The 17,500-nt window shown below is 46.7% G+C and overlaps 1 protein-coding gene across 1 annotated transcript in view; it reads right to left on the bottom strand.

The window, feature by feature from the left end:
• The window catches only part of LOC115189808 (anoctamin-1-like), a 132,783-nt gene that overhangs the window by 55,095 nt on the left and 60,188 nt on the right, over positions 1–17,500 (bottom strand). The window contains 3 exon segments of the mRNA XM_029748320.1: positions 2,308–2,419; positions 11,842–11,868; positions 11,871–12,042. Coding sequence (XP_029604180.1) covers positions 2,308–2,419; positions 11,842–11,868; positions 11,871–12,042 — 311 coding nt within the window.

Genomic DNA, 17,500 nt, shown 5'->3' with positions numbered 1-17,500 from the left:
TGTCAGAGTAGAGTCCTGTCTGTTTACAGTCCTGCTCAGAGTAGAGTCCTGTCTGTTTACAGTCCTGTCAGAGTAAAGTCCTGTCTGTTTACAGTCCTGTCAGAGTAGAGTCCTGTCTGTTTACAGTCCTGTCAGAGTAGAGTCCTGTCTGTTTACAGTCCTGTCAGAGTAGAGTCCTGTCTGTTTAGAGTCCTGTCAGAGTAGAGTCCTGTCAGAGTAGAGTCCTGGTTGTTTACAGTCCTGTCAGAGTAGAGTCCTGTCAGAGTAGAGTCCTGTCTGTTTACAGTCCTGTCAGAGTAGAGTCCTGTCTGTTTACAGTCCTGTCAGAGTAGAGTCCTGTCAGAGTAGAGTCCTGTCTGTTTACAGTCCTGTCAGAGTAGAGTCCTGTCAGAGTAGAGTCCTGTCAGAGTAGAGTCCTGTCTGAGTAGAGTCCTGTCTGTTTACAGTCCTGTCTGAGTAGAGTCCTGTCTGTTTACAGTCCTGTCAGAGTAGAGTCCTGTCAGAGTAGAGTCCTGTCTGTTTACAGTCCTGTCAGAGTAGAGTCCTGTCAAAGTAAAGTCCTGTCTGTTTACAGTCCTGTCTGAGTAGAGTCCTGTCTGAGTAGAGTCCTGTCAGAGTAGAGTCCTGTCTGTTTACAGTCCTGTCTGAGTAGAGTCCTGTCTGTTTACAGTCCTGTCTGAGTAGAGTCCTGTCTGAGTAGAGTCCTGTCTGAGTAGAGTCCTGTCTGTTTACAGTCCTGTCAGAGTAGAGTCCTGTCTGAGTAGAGTCCTGTCTGAGTAAAGTCCTGTCTGAGTAAAGTCCTGTCTGAGTAGAGTCCTGTCTGAGTAGAGTCCTGTCTGTTTACAGTCCTGTCAGAGTAGAGTCCTGTCTGTTTACAGTCCTGTCTGAGTAGAGTCCTGTCTGAGTAGAGTCCTGTCTGAGTAAAGTCCTGTCTGAGTAGAGTCCTGTCTGAGTAGAGTCCTGTCTGAGTAGAGTCCTGTCTGTTTACAGTCCTGTCTGAGTAGAGTCCTGTCTGTTTACAGTCCTGTCAGAGTAGAGTCCTGTCAGAGTAGAGTCCTGTCAGAGTAGAGTCCTGTCTGAGTAGAGTCCTGTCTGTTTACAGTCCTGTCAGAGTAGAGTCCTGTCTGTTTACAGTCCTGTCAGAGTAGAGTCCTGTCTGTTTAGAGTCCTGTCAGAGTAGAGTCCTGTCAGAGTAGAGTCCTGGTTGTTTACAGTCCTGTCAGAGTAGAGTCCTGTCAGAGTAGAGTCCTGTCTGTTTACAGTCCTGTCAGAGTAGAGTCCTGTCTGTTTACAGTCCTGTCAGAGTAGAGTCCTGTCAGAGTAGAGTCCTGTCTGTTTACAGTCCTGTCAGAGTAGAGTCCTGTCAGAGTAGAGTCCTGTCAGAGTAGAGTCCTGTCTGAGTAGAGTCCTGTCTGTTTACAGTCCTGTCTGAGTAGAGTCCTGTCTGTTTACAGTCCTGTCAGAGTAGAGTCCTGTCAGAGTAGAGTCCTGTCTGTTTACAGTCCTGTCAGAGTAGAGTCCTGTCAAAGTAAAGTCCTGTCTGTTTACAGTCCTGTCTGAGTAGAGTCCTGTCTGAGTAGAGTCCTGTCAGAGTAGAGTCCTGTCTGTTTACAGTCCTGTCTGAGTAGAGTCCTGTCTGTTTACAGTCCTGTCTGAGTAGAGTCCTGTCTGAGTAGAGTCCTGTCTGAGTAAAGTCCTGTCTGAGTAAAGTCCTGTCTGAGTAGAGTCCTGTCTGAGTAGAGTCCTGTCTGTTTACAGTCCTGTCAGAGTAGAGTCCTGTCTGTTTACAGTCCTGTCTGAGTAGAGTCCTGTCTGAGTAGAGTCCTGTCTGAGTAAAGTCCTGTCTGAGTAGAGTCCTGTCTGAGTAGAGTCCTGTCTGAGTAGAGTCCTGTCTGTTTACAGTCCTGTCTGAGTAGAGTCCTGTCTGTTTACAGTCCTGTCAGAGTAGAGTCCTGTCAGAGTAGAGTCCTGTCAGAGTAGAGTCCTGTCTGAGTAGAGTCCTGTCTGTTTACAGTCCTGTCAGAGTAGAGTCCTGTCTGTTTACAGTCCTGTCAGAGTAGAGTCCAGTCAGAGTAGAGTCCTGTCTGTTTACAGTGCTGCTGGGGCTCCCCACACACACAGACCCCCCCTAACCCCTAACCCCCTAACCCTAACCCCTAACCCCCTAACCCTAACCCCCTAACCCCAACCCCCTAACCCCCTAACCCTAACCCCCTAACCCCCTAACCCTAACCCCCTAACCCCTAACCCCCTAACCCCTAACCCTAACCCCTAACCCTTAACCCCATGTGTATCTCTGGGTCGTACCGTCCCTTAAAGAAAGCTACATAGAAGATGGGGGCGTAGGCATTCATGAACTTCAGTAGGAAAGCCTTCAGAATCAGATGCTGCTCAAAGTTACTCTCCGTCCTGGGAATCTCTGGGAGAGGAGAGAGGGGAGAGGAGAGGGATGGGGGAGAGGAGAGAGGGATGGGGGAGAGGAGAGGAGAGAGGGATGGGGAGAGGAGAGAGGGATGAGGAGAGGAGAGGAGAGAGGGATAGGATGGGGAGAGGAGGGGAGAGAGGGATGGGATGGGGAGATGAAGGGAGAGAGGGATGGGATGAGGAGAGGAGAGGAGAGAGGGATAGGATGGGGAGAGGAGGGGAGAGAGGGATGGGGAGAGGAGAGAGGGATGAGGAGAGGAGAGGAGAGAGGGATGGGGAGAGGAGAGAGGGATGAGGAGAGGAGAGGAGAGAGGGATAGGATGGGGAGAGGAGGGGAGAGAGGGATGGGATGGGGAGATGAGGGGAGAGAGGGATGGGGGAGAGGAGAGGAGAGGGGGATGGGGGAGAGGAGGGGAATGGGGAGAGGAGAGGAGAGGAGAGGAGAGGAGAGGAGAGGAGAGGAGAGGGGGATGGGGGGAGGAGAGGGATGGGGGAGAGGAGAGAGGGATAGGAGAGAGGAGAGGGATGGGAGAGAGGAGAGGAGAGAGGGATGGGGGAGAGGAGAGAGGGATGGGGGAGAGGAGAGAGGGATGGGAGAGAGGAGAGGGGGATGAGAGAGAGGAGGGGAGAGAGGAATGGGGAGAGGAGAGAGGAGAGGAATGGGGGAGAGGAGAGGAATGGGGGAGTGGACAAATGAGAGGAATGGGGGAGAGGAGAGAGGGATGGGAGAGAGGAGAGGAGAGAGGAATGGGGGAGACGAGAGAGGGATGGGAGAGAGGAGAGGAGAGGAGAGGAGAGAGAGATGTCTTAATCAGGAGACCGTATGAAAAATTATTTGAGAAATCTGACAAAACACACACAGGACAGGTCAAAGACACAAACACATAATAATCTGAATGTAGAGGTGTGTTACCCAGCTCCACCATGTAATAATCTGAATGTAGAGGTGTGTTACCCAGCTCCACCAGGTAATAATCTGAATGTAGAGGTGTTACCCAGCTCCACCATGTAATAATCTGAATGTAGAGGTGTGTTACCCAGCTCCACCATGTAATAATCTGAATGTAGAGGTGTTACCCAGCTCCTCCATGTAATAATCTGAATGTAGGGGTGTTACCCAGCTCCACCATGTAACAATCTGAATGTAGAGGTGTTACCCAGCTCCACCAGGTAATAATCTGAATGTAGAGGTGTGTTACCCAGCTCCACCATGTAATAATCTGAATGTAGAGGTGTTACCCAGCTCCACCATGTAATAATCTGAATGTAGAGGTGTGTTACCCAGCTCCACCATGTAATAATCTGAATGTAGAGGTGTTACCCAGCTCCACCATGTAATAATCTGAATGTAGAGGTGTTACCCAGCTCCACCATGTAATAATCTGAATGTAGAGGTGTTACCCAGCTCCACCAGGTAATAATCTGAATGTAGAGGTGTGTTACCCAGCTCCACCAGGTAATAATCTGAATGTAGAGGTGTTTTACCCAGGTCCACCAGGTAATAATCTGAATGTAGAGGTGTGTTACCCAGCTCCACCATGTAATAATCTGAATGTAGAGGTGTGTTACCCAGCTCCACCAGGTAATAATCTGAATGTAGAGGTTTTACCCAGCTCCACCATGTAATAATCTGAATGTAGAGGGGTTACCCAGCTCCACCATGTAATAATCTGAATGTAGAGGTGTGTTACCCAGCTCCACCATGTAATAATCTGAATGTAGAGGTGTTACCCAGCTCCATCAGGTAATAATCTGAATGTAGAGGGGTCCCAGGTCCACCATGTAATAATCTGAATGTAGATGTGTTACCCAGCTCCACCATGTAATAATCTGAATGTAGAGGTGTGACCCAGCTCCACCAGGTAATAATCTGAATGTAGAGGTGTGTTACCCAGCTCCACCAGGTAATAATCTGAATGTGTAGGTGTGTGTTACCCAGCTCCACCAGGTAATAATCTGAATGTAGAGGTGTGTTACCCAGCTCCACCATGTAATAATCTGAATGTAGAGGTGTGACCCAGCTCCACCATGTAATAATCTGAATGTAGAGGTGTGTTACCCAGCTCCACCAGGTAATAATCTGAATGTAGAGGTGTGTTACCCAGCTCCACCAGGTAATAATCTGAATGTAGAGGTGTGTTACCCAGCTCCACCATGTAATAATCTGAATGTAGAGGTGTTACCCAGCTCCACCATGTAATAATCTGAATGTAGAGGTGTGTTACCCAGCTCCACCAGGTAATAATCTGAATGTAGAGGTGTGTTACCCAGCTCCACCATGTAATAATTTGAATGTAGATGTGTGTTACCCAGCTCCACCAGGTAATAATCTGAATGTAGAGGTGTGTTACCCAGCTCCACCATGTAATAATATGAATGTAGAGGTGTTACCCAGATCCACCATGTAATAATCTGAATGTAGAGGTGTGTTACCCAGCTCCTCCATGTAATAATCTGAATGTAGAGGTGTTACCCAGCTCCTCCATGTAATAATCTGAATGTAGAGGTGTGTTACCCAGCTCCACCAGGTAATAATCTGAATGTAGAGAGGTTTAACCCAGCTCCACCATGTAATAATCTGAATGTAGAGGGGTTTCCCAGCTCCACCATGTAATAATCTGAATGTAGAGGTGTGTTACCCAGCTCCACCATGTAATAATCTGAATGTAGAGGTGTGTTACCCAGCTCCACCATGTAATAATCTGAATGTAGAGGTGTTACCCAGCTCCACCAGGTAATATTCTGAATGTAGAGGTGTGACCCAGCTCCACCATGTAATAATCTGAATGTAGAGGTGTGTTACCCAGCTCCACCATATAGTAATCTGAATGTAGAGGTGTTACCCAGCTCCACCATATAATAATCTGAATGTAGAGGTGTGTTACCCAGCTCCACCATGTAATAATCTGAATGTAGAGGTGTTACCCAGCTCCACCATGTAATAATCTGAATGTAGAGGTGTTACCCAGCTCCACCATGTAATAATCTTAATGTAGAGGTGTTACCCAGCTCCACCATGTAATAATCTGAATGTAGAGGTGCGTTACCCAGCTCCACCATGTAATAATCTGAATGTAGATGTGTTACCCAGCTCCACCATGTAATAATCTGAATGTAGAGGTGTCACCCAGCTCCACCAGGTAATAATCTGAATGTAGAGGTGTGTTACCCAGCTCCACCAGGTAATAATCTGAATGTGTAGGTGTGTGTTACCCAGCTCCACCAGGTAATAATCTGAATGTAGAGGTGTTACCCAGCTCCACCAGGTAATAATCTGAATGTAGAGGTGTGTTACCCAGCTCCACCATGTAATAATCTGAATGTAGAGGTGTGTTACCCAGCTCCACCATGTAATAATCTGAATGTAGAGGTGTTACCCAGCTCCTCCATGTAATAATCTGAATGTAGGGGTGTTATCCAGCTCCACCATGTAACAATCTGAATGTAGAGGTGTTACCCAGCTCCACCAGGTAATAATCTGAATGTAGAGGTGTGTTACCCAGCTCCACCATGTAATAATCTGAATGTAGAGGTGTTACCCAGCTCCACCAGGTAATAATCTGAATGTAGAGGTGTGTTACCCAGCTCCACCATATAATAATCTGAATGTAGAGGTGTGTTACCCAGCTCCACCATGTAATAATCTGAATGTAGAGGTGTTACCCAGCTCCACCATGTAATAATCTGAATGTAGAGGTGTGTTACCCAGCTCCACCAGGTAATAATCTGAATGTAGAGGTGTTTTACCCAGGTCCACCAGGTAATAATCTGAATGTAGAGGTGTGTTACCCAGCTCCACCATGAATATCTGAATGTAGGTGTGTTACCCAGCTCCACCAGGATAATCTGAATGTAGAGGTTTTTTCCCAGCTCACCATGTAATAATCTGAATGTAGAGGGGTTACCCAGCTCCACCATGTATAATCTGAATGTAGGGTGTGTTACCCAGCCCACCATGTAATAATCTGAATGTAGAGGTGTTACCCAGCTCCATCAGGTAATAATCTGAATGTAGAGGGGTCCCAGCTCCACCATGTAATAATCTGAATGTAGATGTGTTACCCAGCTCCACCATGTAATAATCTGAATGTAGAGGTGTGACCCAGCTCCACCAGGTAATAATCGGAATGTAGAGGTGTGTTACACCGCTCCACCAGGTAATAATCTGAATGTAGGTGTGTGTTACCCAGCTCCACCAGGTAATAATCTGAATGTAGAGGTGTGTTACCCAGCTCCACCATGTAATAATCTGAATGTAGAGGTGTGACCCAGCTCCACCATGTAATAATCTGAATGTAGAGGTGTGTTACCCAGCTCCACCAGGTAATAATCTGAATGTATAGGTGTGTTACCCAGCTCCACCAGGTAATAATCTGAATGTAGAGGTGTGTTACCCAGCTCCACCAGGTAATAATCTGAATGTAGATGTGTGTTACCCAGCTCCACCAGGTAATAATCTGAATGTAGAGGTGTACCCAGCTCCACCATGTAATAATCTGAATGTAGAGATGTTACCCAGCTCCTCCATGTAATTATCTGAATGTAGAGGTGTTACCCAGCTCCACCATGTAATAATCTGAATGTAGAGGTGTGTTACCCAGATCCACCATGTAATAATCGGAATGTAGAGATGTTACCCAGATCCACCATGTAATAATCTGAATGTAGAGGTGTGTTACCCAGCTCCACCATGTAATAATCTGAATGTAGAGGTGTTACCCAGCTCCTCCATGTAATAATCTGAATGTAGAGGTGTTTACCCAGCTCATGGTATGGTAGGTGTTACCCAGCTCCTCCATGTAATAATCTGAATGTAGAGGTGTGTTACCCAGCTCCACCAGGTAATAATCTGAATGTAGAGAGGTTTAACCCAGCTCCACCATGTAATAATCTGAATGTAGAGGGGTTTCCCAGCTCCACCATGTAATAATCTGAATGTAGAGGTGTTACCCAGCTCCACCATGTAATAATCTGAATGTAGAGGTGTGTTACCCAGCTCCACCATGTAATAATCTGAATGTAGAGGTGTTACCCAGCTCCACCAGGTAATATTCTGAATGTAGAGGTGTGACCCAGCTCCACCATGTAATAATCTGAATGTAGAGGTGTGTTACCCAGCTCCACCATATAATAATCTGAATGTAGAGGTGTTACCCAGCTCCACCATATAATAATCTGAATGTAGAGGTGTGTTACCCAGCTCCACCATGTAATAATCTGAATGTAGAGGGTTTACCCAGCTCCACCATGTAATAATCTGAATGTAGAGGTGTGACCCAGCTCCACCATGTAATAATCTGAATGTAGAGGTGTGTTACCCAGCTCCACCAGGTAATAATCTGAATGTATATGTGTGTGTCACCCAGCTCCACCATGTAATAATCTGAATGTAGAGGTGCGTTACCCAGCTCCACCATGTAATAATCTGAATGTAGAGATGTGTTACCCAGCTCCACCAGGTAATAGTCTGAATGTAGAGGTGTGTTACCCAGCTCCACCAGGTAATAATCTGAATGTTGAGGTGTTACCCAGCTCCACCATGTAATAATCTGCATGTAGAGGTGTTACCCAGCTCCACCATGTAATAATCTGAATGTAGAGTTGTGTTACCCAGCTCCACCATGTAATAATCTGAATGTAGAGGGTTACCCAGCTCCACCAGGTAATAATCTGAATGTAGAGGTGCGTTACCCAGCTCCACCAGGTAATAATCTGAATGTAGAGGTGTTACCCAGCTCCACCATGTAATAATCTGAATGTAGAGGTGTGTTACCCAGCTCCACCATGTAATAATCTGAATGTAGAGGTGTGTTACCCAGCTCCACCATGTAATAATCTGAATGTAGAGGTGTTATTCAGCTCCACCAGGTAATAAACTGAATGTGGAGGTGTTACCCAGCTCCACCATGTAATAATCTGAATATATAGGTGCGGTACCCAGCTCCACCATGTAATAATCTGAATGTAGAAGTGTGTTACCCAGCTCCACCATGTAATAATCTGAATGTAGAGGTGTTACCCAGCTACACCATGTAATAATCTGAATGTAGAGGGTTACCCAGCTCCACCAGATAATAATCTGAATGTAGAGGTGTGTTACCCAGCTCCACCAGGTAATAATTTGAATGTAGAGGTGTTACCCAGCTCCACCAGGTAATAATCTGAATGTTGAAGTGTGTTACCCAGCTACACCAGGTAATAATCTGAATGTAGAGGTGTTACCCAGCTCCACCATGTAATAATCTGAATGTAGAGGTGCGTTACCCAGCTCCACCATGTAATAATCTGAATGTAGAGGTGTTACCCAGCTCCACCATGTAATAATCTGAATGTAGAGGTGTTACCCAGCTCCACCAGGTAATAATCTGAATGTAGAGGTGTTACCCAGCTCCACCAGGTAATAATCTGAATGTAGAGGTGTGTTACCCAGCTCCACCAGGTAATAATCTGAATGTAGAGGTGTGTTACCCAGCTCCACCATGTAATAATCTGAATGTAGAGGGTTACCCAGCTCCACCATGTAATAATCTGAATGTAGAGGTGTTACCCAGCACCACCAGGTAATAATCTGAATGTAGAGGTGTGTTACCCAGCTCCACCATGTAATAATCTGAATGTAGAGGTGCGTTACCAAGCTCCACCATGTAATAATCTGAATGTAGAGGTGTGTTACCCAGCTCCACCAGGTAATAGTCTGAATGTAGAGGTGTGTTACCCAGCTCCACCAGGTAATAATCTGAATGTAGAGGTGTGTTACCCAGCTCCACCATGTAATAATCTGCATGTAGAGGTGTTACCCAGCTCCACCAGGTAATAATCTGAACGTAGAGGTGTTACCCAGCTCCACCATGTAATAATCTGAATGTAGAGGTGTGTTACCCAGCTCCACCATGTAATAATCTGAATGTAGAGGGTTACCCAGCTCCACCAGGTAATAATCTGAATGTAGAGGTGTTACCCAGCTCCACCATGTAATAATCTGAATGTAGAGGTGTTACCCAGCTCCACCAGATAATAATCTGAATGTAGAGGTGTGTTACCCAGCTCCACCAGGTAATAATTTGAATGTAGAGGTGTGTTACCCAGCTCCACCAGGTAATAATCTGAATGTTGAAGTGTGTTACCCAGCTCCACCAGGTAATAATCTGAATGTAGAGGTGCTACCCAGCTCCACCATGTAATAATCTGAATGTAGAGGTGCGTTACCCAGCTCCACCATGTAATAATCTGAATGTAGAGGTGTTACCCAGCTCCACCATGTAATAATCTGAATGTAGAGGTGTTATCCAGCTCCACCATGTAATAATCTGAATGTAGAGGTGTGTTACCCAGCTCCACCATGTAATAATCTGAATGTAGAGGTGTGTTACCCAGCTCCACCATGTAATAATCTGAATGTAGAGGTGTTACCCAGCTCCACCAGGTAATAATCTGAATGTAGAGGTGTTATCCAGCTCCACCATGTAATAATTTGAATGTAGAGGTGTGTTATCCAGCTCCACCAGGTAATAATCTGAATGTAGAGGTGTTACCCAGCTCCACCAGGTAATAATCTGAATGTAGAGGTGTGTTACCCAGCTCCACCATGTAATAATCTGAATGTAGAGGTGTGTTACCCAGCTCCACCATGTAATAATCTGAATGTAGAGGTGTGTTACCCAGCTCCACCAGATAATAATCTGAATGTAGAGGTGTGTACCCAGCTCCACCATGTAATAATTTGAATGTAGATGTGTGTTACCCAGCTCCACCAGGTAATAATCTGAATGTAGAGGTGTGTTACCCAGCTCCACCATGTAATAATCTGAATGTAGAGGTGTTACCCAGCTCCACCATGTAATAATCTGAATGTAGAGGTGTTACCCAGCTCCAGCATGTAATAATCTGAATGTAGAGGTGTGTTACCCAGCTCCACCATGTAATAATCTGAATGTAGAGGTGTGTTACCCAGCTCCACCAGGTAATAATCTGAATGTAGAGGTGTTACCCAGCTCCACCATGTAATAATCTGAATGTAGAGGTGTGTTACCCAGCTCCACCAGGTAATAATCTGAATGTAGAGGTGTTACCCAGCTCCACCATGTAATAATCTGAATGTAGAGGTGTTACCCAGCTCCACCAGGTAATAATCTGAATGTAGAGGTGTTACCCAGCTCCACCAGGTAATAATCTGAATGTAGAGGTGTGTTACCCAGCTCCACCAGGTAATAATCTGAATGTAGAGGTGTGTTACCCAGCTCCACCAGGTAATAATCTGAATGTAGAGGTGTGTCACCCAGATCCACCATGTAATAATCTGAATGTAGAGGTGTGTTACCCAGCTCCACCAGGTAATAATCTGAATGTAGAGGTGTGTTACCCAGCTCCACCAGTAATAATCTGATGTAGAGGTGTGTACCCAGCTCCACCATGTAATAATCTGAATGTAGAGTTGTTACCCAGCTCCACCAGGTAATAATCTGAATGTAGAGGTGTTTACCCAGCTCCACCATGTAATAATCGAATGTAGAGGTGTTTACCCAGCTCCACCAGGTAATAATCTGAATGTAGAGGTGTTACCCAGCTCCACCATGTAATAATCTGAATGTAGAGGTGTTACCCAGCTCCACCATGTAATAATCTGAATGTAGAGGTGTTACCCAGCTCCACCATGTAATAATCTGAATGTAGAGGTGTTACCCAGCTCCAGCAGGTAATAATCTGAATGTAGAGGTGTTACCCAGCTCCACCATGTAATAATCTGAATGTAGAGGTGTGTTACCCAGCTCCACCATGTAATAATCTGAATGTAGAGGTGTGTTACCCAGCTCCACCATGTAATAATATGAATGTAGAGGTGTGTTACCCAGCTCCACCAGGTAATAATCTGAATGTAGAGGTGTTACCCAGCTCCACCTTGTAATAATCTGAATGTAGAGGTGTTACCCAGCTCCAGCAGGTAATAATCTGAATGTAGAGGTGTTACCCAGCTCCACCAGGTAATAATCTGAATGTAGAGGTGTTACCCAGCTCTACCAGGTAATAATCTGAATGTAGAGGTGTTACCCAGCTCCACCAGGTAATAATCTGAATGTAGAGGTGTTACCCAGCTCCACCATGTAATAATCTGAATGTAGAGGTGTGTTACCCAGCTCCACCAGTTAATAATCTGAATGTAGATGTGTGTTACCCAGCTCCACCAGGTAATAATCTGAATGTAGATGTGTGTTACCCAGCTCCACCAGGTAATAATCTGAATGTAGAGGTGTGTTACCCAGCTCCACCAGGTAATAATCTGAATGTAGAGGTGCGTTACCCAGCTCCACCATGTAATAATCTGAATGTAGAAGGTGTTACCCCACTCACCATGTAATAATCTGAATGTAGAGGTGCGTTACCCAGCTCCACCATGTAATAATCTGAATGTAGAGGTGTTACCCAGCTCAGTGAGCCAGACGGCCACGGCCCGTAGATCTCGTCCAGTATCAGGATGACCACCAGGTTGATGATGACGGCGGTCGCCGTCACGGTGACGCGAACGTTAGACTTGATCTCCGGGTCAGGTGACATCGCCATCAGAGCGGATACGACGATACGGTAAACGATCACGCCGAAAACCGCAGAGAACGTCAGACCAAACTAGGAGAGAGAGACATTACTGTATTAGTCCCACAGACCAAACTAGGACAGAGAGACATTACTGTATTAGTCCCACAGCCACAAACTAGGACAGAGAGACATTACTGTATTAGTCCCACAGCCACAAACTAGGACAGAGAGACATTACTGTATTAGTCCCATGCACAGTGTTGCAGATGTAATCCCAGGGTACAGTAATCCCAGGGTACTGTAATCCCAGGGTACTGTAATCCCAGGGTACTGTTATCCAAGGGTACTGTAATCCAAGGGTACAGTAATCCCAGGGTACAGTAATCCCAGGGTACAGTAATCCCAGGGTACAGTAATCCAAGGGTACAGTAATCTAAGGGTACAGTAATTCCAGGGAACAGTAATCCCAGGGTACTGTAATTCCCAGGGAACGTAATCCCAGGGAACAAGTAATCCCAGGGACAGTAATCCCAGGGAACAGTAATCCCAGGGTACAGTAATCCCAGAGTACAGTAATCCCAGGGTACAGTAATCCCAGGGTACAGTAATCCCAGGGTACAGTAATCCCAGGGTAATGTAATCCCAGGGTACTGTAATCCCAGGGTACTGTAATCCCAGGGTACAGTAATCCCAGGGTACAGTAATCCCAGGGTACAGTAATCCCAGGGTACTGTAATCCCAGGGTACTGTAATCCCAGGGTACAGTAATCCCTCCCAATGTACAGTAATCCCAGGGTACAGTAATCCCAGGGTACTGTAATCCCAGGGTACTGTAATCCCAGGGTACTGTAATCCAAGGGTACAGTAATCCCAGGGTACTGTAATCCCAGAATACAGTAATCCCAGGGTACTGTAATCCCAGGGTACTGTAATCCCAGGGTACAGTAATCCCAGGGTACTGTAATCCCAGAATACAGTAATCCCAGGGTACTGTAATCCCAGGGTACTGTAATCCCAGGGTACAGTAATCCCTCCAGGGTACAGTAATCCCAGGGTACAGTAATCCCAGGGTACTGTAATCCCAGGGTACAGTAATCCCTCCCAGGGTACAGTAATCCCAGGGTACAGTAATCCCAGGGTACTGTAATCCCAGGGTACTGTAATCCCAGGGTACAGTAAAAGTCTTCAGCTCCCAGCTCCAACAGCTCAGGTCAAAAAGATAAGTGGATGAAACAACAATAAACATTTAAAGAAAATGTACATATTTACAACTGTAACAACGATACATGTCTGTGTGACTAGTGGTGTCTATTCAGCAGGCTGATGGTAGAAACAGCTGACTAATGTGTCTATTCAGCAGCCTGATGTAGAAACAGCTGACTAGTGGTGTCCTATTCAGCAGCCTGATGGTAGAAAACAGCTGACTAGTGGTGTCTATTCAGCATCCTGATGGTCTGGGGGTAGAAACAGCTGACTAGTGGTGTCTATTCAGCAGCCTGATGGTAGAAACAGCTGACAAGTGGTGTCTATTCAGCAGCCTGATGGTGTCTATTTCAGCAGCCTGATGGTCCTGGGGGTAGAAACAGCTGACTAGTGGTGTCTATTCAGCAGCCTGATGGTCTGATGGTAGAACAGCTGACTAGTGGTGTCTATTCAGCAGCCTGATGGGATAAAACGCTGACTAGTGGTGTCCTATCAGCAGCCTGATGGTAGAAACAGCTGACTAGTGGTGTCTATTCAGCAGCCTGATGGTAGAAACAGCTGACTAGTGGTGTCTATTCAGCTGCCTGATAGTCGGGGGTAGAAACATCTGACTAGTGGTGTCTATTCAGCAGCCTGATGGTCTGATGGTAGAAACAGCTGACTAGTGGTGTCTATTCAGCAGCCTAATGGTAGAAACAGCTGACTAGTGGTGTCTATTCAGCAGCCTGATGGTCTGATGGTAGAAACAGCTGACTAGTGGTGTCTATTCAGCAGCCTGATGGTAGAAACAGCTGACTAGTGGTGTCTATTCAGCAGCCTGATGGTCTGATGGTAGAAACAGCTGACTAGTGGTGTCTATTCAGCAGCCTGATGGTAAAAACAGCTGCCTAGTGGTGTCTATTCAGCAGCCTGATGGTAGAAACAGCTGACTAGTGGTGTCTATTCAGCAGCCTTATGGTCTGGGGATAGAAACAGCTGACTAATGGTGTCTATTCAGCTGCCTGATGGTCTGGGGTAGAAACAGCTGACTAGTGGTGTCTATTCATGCCTGAGTTGGGGGTAGAAACAGCTGAACTAGTGGTGTCTATTCAGCAGCCTGATGGTCTGGGGGTAGAAACAGCTGACTAGTGGTGTCTATTCAGCTGCTGATGGTCTGGGGGTAGAAACAGCTGACTAGTGGTGTCTATTCAGCTGCCTGATGGTCTGGGGGTAGAAACAGCTGACTAGTGGTGTCTATTCAGCAGCCTGATGGTCTGTGGTGAGAAACAGCTGACTAGTGGTGTCTATTCAGCAGCCTGATGGTAGAAACATGACTAGTGGTGTCTATTCAGCAGCCTGATGGTCTGATGGTAGAAACAGGGACTAGTGGTGTCTATTCAGCAGCCTGATGGTAGAAACAGCTGCCTAGTGTGTCTATCAGCAGCCTGATGGTAGAACAGCTGACTAGTGGTGTCTATTCAGCAGCCTGATGGTAGAAACAGCTGACTAGTGGGTCTGTTCAGCTGCCTGATGGTTGGGGGTTAGAAACAGATGACTAGTGGTGTCTATTCGCAGCTGATGGTCTTGGGGGTAGAAACAGCTGACTAGTGGTGTCTATTCAGCTGCCTGATGGTCTGATGGGTAGAAACAGCTGCCTAGTGGTGTCTATTCAGCCTCCTGATGGTCTGGGTTAAAACAGCTGACTAGTGGTGTCTATTCAGCCAGCCTGATGGTTGGGGTAGAAACAGTGACTAGTGGTGTCTATTCAGCAGCCTGATGGTCTGGGGATAGAAACAGCTGCCTAGTGGTGTCTATTCAGCAGCCTGATGGTAGAAACAGCTGACTAGTGGTGTCTATTCAGCAGCCTGATGGTAGAAACAGCTGACTAGTGGTGTCTATTCAGCAGCCTGATGGTAGAAACAGCTGACTAGTGGTGTCTATTCAGCAGCCTGATGGTAGAAACAGCTGACTAGTGGTGTCTATTCAGCTGCCTGATGGTAGAAACAGCTGACTAGTGGTGTCTATACAGCAGCCTGATGGTAGAAACAGCTGACTAGTGGTGTCTATTCAGCAGCCTGATGGTAGAAAACAGCTGACTAGTGGTGTCTATCAGCAGCCTGATGGTAGAAACAGCTGCCTAGTGGTGTCTATTCAGCTGCCTGATGGTCTGGGGGTAGAAACAGCTGACTGGTGGTGTCTATTCAGCAGCCTGATGGTCTGATGTAGAAACAGCTGACTAGTGTGTCTATTCAGCAGCCTGATGGTCTGGGGATAGAAACAGCTGACTAGGTGTCTATTCAGCAGCCTGATGGTCTGATGGTAGAACAGCTGACTAGTGGTGTCTATTCAGTGCCTGATGGTCTGATGGTAGAAACAGCTGACTAGTGGTGTCTATTCAGCAGCCTGATGGTCTGGGGGTAGAAACAGCTGACTAGTGGTGTCTATTCAGTGCCTGATGGTCTGGGGGTAGAAAACAGCTGACTAGTGGTGTCTATTCAGCTGCTGATGGTCTGGGGGTAGAAACAGCTGACTAGTGGTGTCTATTCAGTAGCCTGATGGTCTGATGGTAGAAACAGCGGACTAGTGGTGTCTATTCAGCAGCCTGATGGTCTGATGGTAAGAAAAGCTGACTAGTGGTGTCTATTCAGCAGCCTGATGGTAGGGAAACAGCTGACTAGTGGTGTCTATTCAGCAGCCTGATGGTAGTAGAAACAGCTGACTAGTGGTGTGTCTATTCAGCTGCCTGATGTCTGGGGTAGAAACAGCTGACTAGTGGTGTCTATTCAGCAGCCTGATGGTCTGGGGGTAGAAACAGCTGACTAGTGGTGTCTATTCAGCTGCCTGATGGTCTGGGTGGTAGAAACAGCTGACTAGTGGTGTCTATTCAGCTGCCTGATGGTCTGGGGGTAGAAACAGCTGACTAGTGGTGTCTATTCAGTAGCCTGATGGTCTGATGGTAGAAACAGCTGACTAGTGGTGTGTCTATTCAGCAGCCTGATGGTCTGATGGTAGAAAACAGCTGACTAGTGGTGTATATCAGCAGCCTGATGGTAGAAATGGCTGACTAGTGGTGTCTATTCAGCAGCCTGATGGTAGAAACAGCTGACTAGTGGTGTCTATTCAGCTGCCTGATGGTCTGGGGGTAGAAACAGTGACTAGTGGTGTCTATTCAGCAGCCTGATGGTCTAGGGGGTAGAAACAGCTGACTAGTGGTGTCTATTCAGCTGCCTGATGGTCGGGGGTAGAAACAGCTGACTAGTGGTGTCTATTCAGCTGCCTGATGGTCGGGGGGTAGAAAACAGCTGACTAGGTGGTGTCTATTCAGTAGCCTGATGGTCTGATGGTAGAAACAGCTGACTAGTGGTGTCTATTCAGCAGCCTGATGGTAGAAAACAGCTGACTAGTGGTGTCTATCAGCAGCCTGATGGTCTGATGGTAGAAACAGCTGACTAGTGGTTGTCTATTCAGCAGCTGATGGTAGAAACAGCTGCTAGTGGTGTCTATTCAGCAGCCTGATGGTAGAAACAGCTGACTAGTGGTGTCTTTCAGCAGCCTGATGGTCGGGGATAGAAACAGCTGACTAGTGGTGTCTATTCAGCAGCCTGATGGTAGAAACAGCTGCCTAGTGGTGTCTATTCAGCTGCCTGATGGTCTGGGGTAGAAACAGCTGACTGGTGGTGTATATTCAGCAGCCTGATGGTCTGATGGTAGAAACAGCTGACTAGTGTTGTCTATTCAGCAGCCTGATGGTCTGGGGATAGAAACAGCTGACTAGTGGTGTCTATTCAGCAGCCTGATGGGTCTGATGGTAGAAACAGCTGACTAGTGGTGTCTATTCAGTAGCTGATGGTCTGATGGTAGAAAACAGCTGACTAGTGGTGTCTATCAGCAGCCTGATGGTCTGGGGGTAGAAACAGCTGACTAGTGGTGTCTATTCACTGCCTGATGTCTGGGGGGTAGAAACAGCTGACTAGTGGTGTCTATTCAGCTGCCTGATGGTCGGGGGTGTAGAAACAGCTGACTAGTGGTGTCTATTCAGTAGCCTGATGGTCTGATGGTAGAAACAGCTGACTAGTGGTTGTCTATTCAGCAGCCTGATGGTTCTGATGGTAGAAACAGCTGACTAGTGGTGTCTATTCAGCAGCCTGATGGTAGAACAGCTGACTAGTGGTGTCTATTCAGCAGCCTGATGGTGAAACAGCGGACTAGTGGTGTCTATTCAGCTGCCTGATGGTCTGGGGGTAGAAACAGCTGACTAGTGGTGTCTATTCAGCAGCCTGATGGTCTGGGGGTAGAAACAGCGACTAGTGGTGTCTATTCAGCTGCCTGATGGTGGGGTGGTAGAAACAGCTGATAGTGGTGTCTA

Source organism: Salmo trutta, unplaced genomic scaffold (assembly GCF_901001165.1).
Source record: "Salmo trutta unplaced genomic scaffold, fSalTru1.1, whole genome shotgun sequence".
Taxonomy (NCBI): Eukaryota; Metazoa; Chordata; class Actinopteri; order Salmoniformes; family Salmonidae; genus Salmo; species Salmo trutta.
The sequence above is the reverse complement of the archived record's forward strand: the minus strand, read 5'-3'. Positions and strand labels throughout refer to the sequence as shown.